Source organism: Littorina saxatilis, unplaced genomic scaffold (genome assembly GCF_037325665.1).
Source record: "Littorina saxatilis isolate snail1 unplaced genomic scaffold, US_GU_Lsax_2.0 scaffold_1715, whole genome shotgun sequence".
Classification (NCBI taxonomy): Eukaryota; Metazoa; Mollusca; class Gastropoda; order Littorinimorpha; family Littorinidae; genus Littorina; species Littorina saxatilis.
Genome location: NW_027128925.1, coordinates 3011 through 13205, shown reverse-complemented (window position 1 = coordinate 13205; position 10195 = coordinate 3011). Strand labels below are relative to the sequence as shown.

At 44.3% G+C, this 10195-nt stretch overlaps 1 protein-coding gene across 1 annotated transcript; it reads right to left on the bottom strand.

Annotated features, from left to right (window-relative positions):
• Positions 1–645: 645 nt before the first annotated feature.
• LOC138957230 (twist-related protein 1-like) lies at positions 646–6058 on the bottom strand. Its single transcript, XM_070328380.1, has 2 exons — positions 5527–6058; positions 646–1867 (listed from the first exon to the last, which is right to left on the bottom strand). The coding sequence occupies exon 2, from the start codon at positions 1808–1810 to the stop codon at positions 854–856; it is 957 nt and encodes a 318-aa protein (XP_070184481.1). The 5' UTR covers positions 1811–1867; positions 5527–6058; the 3' UTR covers positions 646–853.
• Positions 6059–10195: the final 4137 nt, after the last annotated feature.

Sequence of the window (10195 nt, the reverse complement as noted above, 5' to 3'; positions counted from 1 at the left end):
AAATTGGAAATACCAAAACCCACAAATTTACCGCAAAATTGCGCGTTTCACGTTTAACTCCAACTGAGGGATTTTTTAAAAGCTAAAAAAGAATGGTCTTTCTCTGTGAATTTGCTTCAGGTTGTACCAGTTCCTCTTAAGCGTCTCAAAAGAAATTTTGAGCGAAAGATTTTTTCTTTTTCTGTTCAGAGAAATAATAGGACATTTTACGCTGCTTTCTTCGAGCGTATCGAGGGGTTTGTGAAAACAAATAATAACGAATTTTGGAGGAACAATGTGATAGTGTTGACTGTGTTCCTCAGAATGGGACAGCTTAGGGAATTTTGTTGTTGTTAGTGTTGTTGCTGTAGTTGTTGTTATTATGTTTTTGTTATGTTGTAATATATGTGACCCTCCACCACGGAATTAGTCGCATGTCACCTTTGCATAATTTTTATATTTTTACATTTTCTTAAAGAGATTTTGAAGCTCTATCCAGTGGTGAAAACCGTTTTAGAAAAGAGCAAAAACTTGTTGAGTTATAAGCCTGTGACTAAGGTGATCCTCACACTGATACCTTGCACCCCCCGGACGAATATTAGGCCTAGCTCAGAACCCTGCAAGGTGACATCCAACTCATTCTGTGGTGGAGGGTCACATATTTCCTTTTTCCTTTCAAAACCTATCAGAGAATGAAAAATATACAAAGGGTACTCGCACTGAAAAGCTAAACACAAATTTAAAATAATACCTCTTACAACCCAACGCTTGCAATTGTCCATTCCACAAGCAACACCAACACACAAACTCACCTCAAGTTTTGCGTCTCTGAAGCCCCCTCCACGGCACCAATGTGTCCAAAAAGTCACTGCCCTCACATGGAGGACCAGGCCCCCTCCATCCTCCACACGGAGAAGGCGTAGGACAAGCAATCGTTTGCCACGTAGCTGCAAGAAGCAGACTGCATCATCTTGGCTGCCTCAGCCTGGTCGTCTGTGCGGAGCACCTGGTAGAGAAAGTCAATGTAGCGACTGGCCAGCTTGAGGGTCTGAATCTTGCTCAGCTTGTCCGAGGGCAGCGTGGGGATGATCTGACGCAGCTGGGAGAAGGCTGTGTTGAGGGACATGGTCCGCTGACGTTCCCTGACGTTGGCCATCACTCGCTGTGTCTGCAGGTCTTCGAAAGTCTGAGGCTTCTTGGATTTCTTGCGGCTGGACCCTCCTCCTCCTCCTTCTGTGGTTTTGCTTGTGCTGGAAGAACCCCCAGGACTGCTCCCGCTGCCTGAGACGTCGTCGTCGTCGTGAGAAGAACCGCAGAGACTGCTCTGGCTGACGGAATCCTGGAAGCAGTCTTCTACCCCCGCAGACACTTGGGGTCTTTTGCTGGCTGTGAATTCATCCTGGCAGGGGTCTGCTGTGCTTGTGGGAAGGCTTCGTTTTCTTTTCTTGGGCTGTTGTTGTTGGTGGTGCGGGTGTTGCTGCTGCTGCAATTGGTGCTGGTGGTGTAGGTGAATGCTGCTGACAAAGTGTTCTGGTCCGTCTACCACTAGTCTGTCTTCATCACTGTCTGTCTCAGCCTTCAGGGCTGCAGTGTTCGCGTTTTCAATCACGTTGTGGTCTTTCTTGTCGATGTTGTTGTTGTTGATGTTTGTGGTGCTGTGGAGGTGATGGTGATGATGATGGGGATGGTGGGGATGGTGGTAGTGGTGGTGAGGAAAGCTGTAGGTGTTGACTTCGTTGTTGTGCATGTCGTTGCTGTGGCTGCTGTCGCTGTCGCTGTTGGCGTTGGAACCGTCGCTGCCCAAAGCAATCTGTCTGTCTAGCACCATCATGTTGCTGCCTGCTTCTGGTTGGCCGTTATTTTGTGTAGAGGTCTAAATTATCAGCGTCTGTGGAAGTTGAAACAATCATCTATAAGTGTTGGCATAATTCCATTAAGGTATATCAATCAAACTACTAGTCTCAAACTAGCTTGGACGTGAGGTCGGAACGAGACAGAGATAGAGAGGGAGAGAGAGAGAGAGAGAGAGAGAGAGAGAGAGAGAGAGAGAGAGAGGGGAGAGAGAGTGAGGGAGAGAGAGAGAGGGGGGAGAGAGAGAGGGGGGGAGAGAGAGAGGAGGATGAGAGAGAGAGACAGAGGGGGGGAGAGAGAGAGAGAGGGAGAGAAAGAGAGAGATTGAGACTGAGAGGAGAGAGAGAGAGAGAGAGAGACTGAGACTGAGAGGGAGAACTAAACAAAGCATTTCATTGAGAGAGTGAGAGAGAGAGAGAGAGAGAGAGAGAGAGAGAGAGAGAGAGAGAGAGAGAGAGAGAGAGAGAGAGAAAGAGAGATTTACATACAACAAAGCATACAGGAAAACTGACAGAGCTGACGAAAAGCGGGGTGATGACAAGCCATGTGGTATTAAAAAATCTCTCTCTGTAAAGAAAGGTGCATTCCAACTCGGCATACGGAAATTTACTTCATTTCTATGAAAAGTAAACAATCTTTAGCCGTCGTCTCTCACCGCAAAATTGAATTCGTTCAAGATCCCTCCCTCTGCTGATGAGAAAGTGTTATCACTTCCTGCCTATAAGACATTCTTATCTGTTTACAGTCAAACGGAAAATATGACGCACGTATGCTCACAAAGAGAAAAAGAGGGAGAAAGACAGAGACAGAGAGAGAGAGAGAGAGAGAGAGAGAGAGAGGGAGAGGGAGAGGGAGATACAGAGAGGGAGATACAGAGAGAGAGAGACAGAAAGAGAGAGAGGGAGATACAGAGAGAGAGAGACAGAAAGAGAGAGAGATGGAAGAAGAGAGAGAGGGAGACTGACAGACCGACAAACAGACACAGAGAAAAATACAGATACTGAAAGGAACAGAGAGACAGAGACAGATAGAGACTCAGAGTGTGGAAGGGAGGCCACATATAAAAGACCAAAATAGCGGCGGGTTTTTTTTTCCTTTTTTTGCTTCTTTTTTTTTTTTTCTTTAAATAAAGTCGGGGTAACATCCGGGAACATTCCCCTATTTGTTCAACTGTGATGGCGTTATTATAAACATGATTCATCATCGTAGCAAAGAGAGCAAAGAAGAAAACAGAGAACTTGAAAACAGAGAATATACTCTTCGGAGTGTTTTTCTTCTTTTGGGGGGGACTATTCTCAGAAAACACATTTGTCAGTTATTGTCGTTTTTCTGTTAAATTCGTGTTTGTTTATTGATTTTCTATCAGTGTAAAATAATCAATATATATATATATATATATATATACATATATATATATATATATATATATATATCCCATGACCTCCCTTCTTTGTCTCTGTTACTTCAGTATGGGTATATATGTTGTATTTTTATAGCTCAATAAATACATCATGGACTCCAAAAAATATATGATAGTGCAGATTCCGATTTGGGCAAAGGACTACTTTCCTCCCGACCTTTGACCTCGCGCCGAACAACGTGACACATTTGTATGAAGTTCTAAAATCGTATTGCACGGCTCAGAAAACCATATCAGTTGCACGCAAAAATGAATTTCAGAACTGATCTGATGTATGAGATGCAATAAGCAAAAGTTTCTTTCATTATGAAAGCAATGCAGGTCGAAAAAAACGAACATTCAACTTACAAGATAACCAGATGCTAGCGAACCAAAACAAAACACGAGTACCCTCCCCTTGCATCGTTAGCAGACGACTTTTGAGAATCTGTCGGTAGTGTGTTTTGGTGTGCGCCTTCAGCTATCAAACATCGGCTGTTTCACGTGTTTTGCGAGCAAGTCTACTCTTTTGCCTGGCTCTGCAGTAAGTCCACATATTTTTCCGTAATCCAGTCATATTCCTTCAAAATGCAATCAATCGGCGGTGACAGACGTGTCGGTCGCGTTTTCCTCACCCATACCAGTTTAAGTTCATCCATGCAAACACACTCGCAAAACAGTTTATCACGTAGATACATTTCAAATAGGGAGCAAATGGTTAAATCTAAACCTACATATTTGTTCCCTAAAATTTGCTTCTCTGTCAATAAGCTTAATTACACACGTTCGAGAAAAACAACGTGGAATCGATTCTGAATCGAGTAAGCCAAATGGGTCCCAAACCCGTTTCGCCCGTTCTGCCGACCTGAAACGCAAAACAAAAGAATTGTGCGCTTCAACTAAATTAATTTCTATTCGACTTCATTACTTTCTTGCAACTTATGAACCTTTACTTAAAGCTTTTAAATGGTCTGAAAGTAGTGTTACCGCGTACTTATCGATGCACTCATTCGTTTTATTTTTTCAGCGACGGTCACTTAGTTTAAGGTTGCAAAAGGGCTAAGTCTCGCTGGCAACAGTTTTACCCTGCACAGATCGCAACAGTGCCGCTAGTAGTCTACACTTTGTGTTTGATGGTAGAATGGGATATACAGATTACAACACTCGTGGTTTTTTATATGGCTTGTATTTCAGTCAAGACCCAGCGGGAATATCAATCGAGAGCCACTCGCCAGAGGCTCGTGTCTCCCGATGATATTCATCCGCTGGGTCTTGACTGAAATACAAGCCATATAAAAAACCACTCGTGTTGTAACCTATACATATATATATATATATATATATATATATATATAATAATATATAATAATATATTTGACGTAATAACTTTGGAATTCGCACGTGTACATTTGTTTTGATTACAATCAAAACGAAAGTAGATCTAAGCTTGAATGTAAATTTTATCTTTGAAATATTTGCTTTGTGATTCGTAACTGAAATAACCATGGTATTGTGTTGCTTAGTAATTGATGCATGAATTGGCGTCTCGCAGAATTACACGCCCCTGAGGAAGGCCTGGCAACAGGTCGAAAATTTGGGCTGCCACTTGACATTCTTTGTTTGGCTTTTCTTTTCCTTGATTTTGTTATATATATATACATATATATAGGTGAAAACGTGAAGGCTTGTTTTGGTTATTTTTTCCTTATTTCTTTGTATATATATATACATATATATATATATATAACAGATTGCCAACGTTCCAAAACTCAAAAAACAACCAAGGTATGTTATAGGAACGTTTGATTGTGACAAAACAAAACGATACAGTCACTTATATCCGACACTGCGGTCTTTTGAGTGGACAGACGAACACTTATAACACAGAACATAATTATACGTGTCTGGCAAATTGTTCAGAAGCTCGTTCGGACAACACAAGCGAGAGAGACTGAGACAAACTCTTACAAATATTCTCAAAAGCATGTAAAAACAAAAAGACTAACCAGATATTGTTCTTGTTTGATTTAACCTTCTTGGCTGACTGCACTTATATGAAAGCAGTTAGAATTAATTCCAACGGTTTGCAAAAACAATGTAGAACACAGAACAAATATATACAAACAAACCGCGTTAAAAAAGCTGTGTAACTCGTTATACCACCCGACAGTAGTTCACCGAACGAATTAAACAAATAGTAATTCACAACTGTGATAAAGACAATAAATACAAAGCCTTCTATTTTTTTTTCAAAAGAATGCTCTAGTTCTCCAAACAAAAGTAAACAAAATTCTTACCTCAAGACACCAATCTCTCCACGCAGGGTGAAGGAGAAGTAAAGTTCCCACGCCGTTGGTCCGCGAGTCACAGCGTAAACATTTTCAACGTCTAACAACACTGTTTCGGAAATCCTGCAAAGGGCACAGCTCACAGCACGTGAAACCAACAACGTTTCTACTTACATCCAGTCAAAACTCGTTCAAGTTTGTGTCCCCCTTTCTCCAAAAACACTGCGAAAGCGGATCTTTCAGCTCGACACTGTCGTACGCATATCACACAACAACGGAACCAAGTTCACAGTTTTGTCACTGAACAAAAACTTGGATCACTTTTCTCCGATAGCGACAGAGTAAAGGGGGTTTCAAAGATTATCAGCAAATTACGAGCTCTTATCTCTCCCGTGAAGCTGAGAAGTCTGCGCTGGGGGGAAGAGTCCCAAGTCTTTGCTCAAAGATTATACTGCTTCGCTCGTTGCTCTGAGACTATCTTAGCGGCGAGGTCCGTCCCCCTTTCTCAGTGCCAAGCTATCTTTGAGGTTCGCCTCCCACAAAGTGAGCGTGCGCGGCGTGTGTGTGCGTGTGTGTTTGGCGTATGCCAGCGTGCATGCATGTTCTGACAACACGCGCGCACGGGCGACGCGTCTGAGTGGATGAATACAGGCATGAGACCAAGGGTAGGGCGGATGGTGGCGAGAGAGGTGAAGGGACGGGGAATGTTTACAGTGCCGTGTGCCGGGCTGTGAGCAGTGCCCACCAATGTTTAGCTCAGGCACCGTCGCGGCAGACGCCCCTTAGTTCTATGCAGGAAAATGCAGCGCGCTATTCTGGCCATCTGGCCAACTGTCGTCCTCATCTCTAAGGCAGACTGATACCAAGAGGTGTAAGTTACACCCGCCTTCAGGCTCAGGCATTTTCAAACGCTCGACTCAAGACTGAATAAGTGGAGTAGAAGATAGTGTCGGGGGTTTCCTTTGGAGAGCTCGCTTTCTCCGGGACTGCAGTGTCTGTTTGTTTTAAAAATGGGTTTATCCTACATACGTGAGAGAGACACTCGTGAGATAACAATCGTTCAAATCACACGTGTGTATATCATGTAAATGAGGTCATGTCAAGCAAGTCTGGCAGGGACCTGTTTTTCAACTGCTGATGATGCCAAAGTCACCGAGACAAAAACGTCATAGAAAACAAAATTGCGCTCGCTAATTACCCTCGATGAATTTCTAGAACTAACACGTCACGCCACACTTTCAGAGTGACGTTTCTTTACTTTGACTATAGATTGCACAAGGCTTTAGAAGAGATCGAGGTTCCAAAAAGTCTTCAAGTTAGCTTCATCGACTGCAGGACATTTTTTAGTAAAATACACGGAAGTACAGTATGTAGGATAAACAGAATACTACATGGCTTGCTGTTTTGTACCAGATTTACACTCGTTGCTTTTTCAAATAGTGAACAGCTCGCTTTCGCTCGCTGTTCAATATTTTAAAAAAAACCTTGTGTAAATCTGGTACGACACAGCAAACCATGTAGTATTCTCTATTTATACTCTTCAGGCTTTGAGTTGATGCTAATCTTAAACGGGTTAAAGGTTAGGAGGGGATATGTGGGTTTTTTTCCCACAGAGTCGTAATCAGTGAGTCTTCAGCTTCATGTGAATCTTCCAGTTTTTTTCCGGTTGCAGACACACTTATAGCGATCAGATGTTCAACCCCAAACCAATTATGTATACGGTGCCGCTAAAACAAAGGTGTAGGTCACTTTCTATATATGAGGATGCACATGTATCATCAAGGCTGCTATTAATTACGCGAAGTCAAAGAAAACACGATCTTGTCAGTATAGACTATGAAGCAAAAGCATCAGCCTCTTAAAATAACATGTAATATATCAAAGAAATTGTTATTCCTGGTAAATGTTTAAAAAAGCAAATATATATTATCTAACAATTGTGTAAAATAATGTGATTATTATTGATTACCACGGTATTCTCGTTAAGGTTGAAATTCGATCCTGTCTGGACTCATTGCTTTATTCCCTCTCCTACACGCGAGAAACTGCAAACTTGGACCCTCTTCGTCGACTTCTTTTGAACAGTTAACTGAGGCGATAAAAAAGGCAGTATTATCATTTTAAAAACGAATTTGGTTTCTAAGGGCCGAAGGGATTTGCAAAAGGCCCTCCTTAATTCTGCCCGAATTTGACTTCTTGAAGGCTTCGCGAAGTCTTTTTGCCAACAACTCAGTGCCAAAGCTTTATGCAGCGGGCTTGGTGAAGTACACTCCGCGAAGTCTTTTTGCCAACAACTCAGTGCCAAAGCTTTATGCAGCGGGCTTGGTGAAGTACACTCCGCGAAGTCTTTTTGCCGACAACTCAGTGCCAAAGCTTTATGCAGCGGGCTTGGTGAAGTACGCTTCGCGAAGTCTTTTTGCCAACAACTCAGTGCCAAAGCTTTATGCAGCGGGCTTGGTGAAGTACACTCCGCGAAGTCTTTTTGCCAACAACTCAGTGCCAAAGCTTTATGCAGCGGGCTTGGTGAAGTACACTCCGCGAAGTCTTTTTGCCAACAACTCAGTGCCAAAGCTTTATGCAGCGGGCTTGGTGAAGTACACTCCGCGAAGTCTTTTTGCCAACAACTCAGTGCCAAAGCTTTATGCAGCGGGCTTGGTGAAGTACACTCCGCGAAGTCTTTTTGCCGACAACTCAGTGCCAAAGCTTTATGCAGCGGGCTTGGTGAAGTGCACTCCGCGAAGTCTTTTTGCCAACAACTCAGTGCCAAAGCTTTATGCAGCGGGCTTGGTGAAGTGCACTCCGCGAAGTCTTTTTGCCGACAACTCAGTGCCAAAGCTTTATGCAGCGGGCTTGGTGAAGTACACTCCGCGAAGTCTTTTTGCCGACAACTCAGTGCCAAAGCTTTATGCAGCGGGCTTGGTGAAGTACACTCCGCGAAGTCTTTTTGCCGACAACTCAGTGCCAAAGCTTTATGCAGCGGGCTTGGTGAAGTACACTCCGCGAAGTCTTTTTGCCGACAACTCAGTGCCAAAGCTTTATGCAGCGGGCTTGGTGAAGTACACTCCGCGAAGTCTTTTTGCCGACAACTCAGTGCCAAAGCTTTATGCAGCGGGCTTGGTGAAGTACACTCCGCGAAGTCTTGTTGCCGACAACTCAGTGCCAAAGCTTTATTCAGCGGGCTTGGTGAAGTACACTCCGCGAAGTCTTGTTGCCCACAACTCAGTGCCAAAGCTTTATGCAGCGGGCTTGGTGAAGTACACTCCGCGAAGTCTTTTTGCCAACAACTCAGTGCCAAAGCTTTATGCAGCGGGCTTGGTGAAGTACACTCCGCGAAGTCTTTTTGCCAACAACTCAGTGCCAAAGCTTTATGCAGCGGGCTTGGTGAAGTACACTCCGCGAAGTCTTTTTGCCAACAACTCAGTGCCAAAGCTTTATGCAGCGGGCTTGGTGAAGTACACTCCGCGAAGTCTTTTTGCCAACAACTCAGTGCCAAAGCTTTATGCAGCGGGCTTGGTGAAGTACACTCCGCGAAGTCTTGTTGCCAACAACTCAGTGCCAAAGCTTTATGCAGCGGGCTTGGTGAAGTACACTCCGCGAAGTCTTTTTGCCAACAACTCAGTGCCAAAGCTTTATGCAGCGGGCTTGGTGAAGTACACTCCGCGAAGTCTTGTTGCCAACAACTCAGTGCCAAAGCTTTATGCAGCGGGCTTGGTGAAGTACACTCCGCGAAGTCTTGTTGCCAACAACTCAGTGCCAAAGCTTTATGCAGCGGGCTTGGTGAAGTACACTCCGCGAAGTCTTTTTGCCAACAACTCAGTGCCAAAGCTTTATGCAGCGGGCTTGGTGAAGTACACTCCGCGAAGTCTTTTTGCCAACAACTCAGTGCCAAAGCTTTATGCAGCGGGCTTGGTGAAGTACACTCCGCGAAGCCTTTTTGCCGACAACTCAGTGCCAAAGCTTTATGCAGCGGGCTTGGTGAAGTACACTCCGCGAAGTCTTTTTGCCAACAACTCAGTGCCAAAGCTTTATGCAGCGGGCTTGGTGAAGTACACTCCGCGAAGTCTTTTTGCCAACAACTCAGTGCCAAAGCTTTATGCAGCGGGCTTGGTGAAGTACACTCCGCGAAGTCTTTTTGCCAACAACTCAGTGCCAAAGCTTTATGCAGCGGGCTTGGTGAAGTACACTCCGCGAAGTCTTTTTGCCAACAACTCAGTGCCAAAGCTTTATGCAGCGGGCTTGGTGAAGTACACTCCGCGAAGTCTTTTTGCCAACAACTCAGTGCCAAAGCTTTATGCAGCGGGCATGGTGAAGTACACTCCGCGAAGTCTTTTTGCCAACAACTCAGTGCCAAAGCTTTATGCAGCGGGCTTGGTGAAGTACACTCCGCGCAAGTCTTTTTGCCAACAACTCAGTGCCAAAGCTTTATGCAGCGGGCTTGGTGAAGTACACTCCGCGAAGTCTTTTTGCCAACAACTCAGTGCCAAAGCTTTATGCAGCGGGCTTGGTGAAGTACACTCCGCGCAAGTCTTTTTGCCAACAACTCAGTGCCAAAGCTTTATGCAGCGGGCTTGGTGAAGTACACTCCGCGAAGTCTTTTTGCCAACAACTCAGTGCCAAAGCTTTATGCAGCGGGCTTGGTGAAGTACACTCCGCGAAGTCTTTTTGCCAACAACTCAGT

Coding starts and splice junctions, on each gene's coding strand:
- LOC138957230 (XM_070328380.1), bottom strand. CDS start 1,810: ATGATGGTGCTAGACAGACAGATTGCTTTGGGCAGCGACGGTTCCAAC.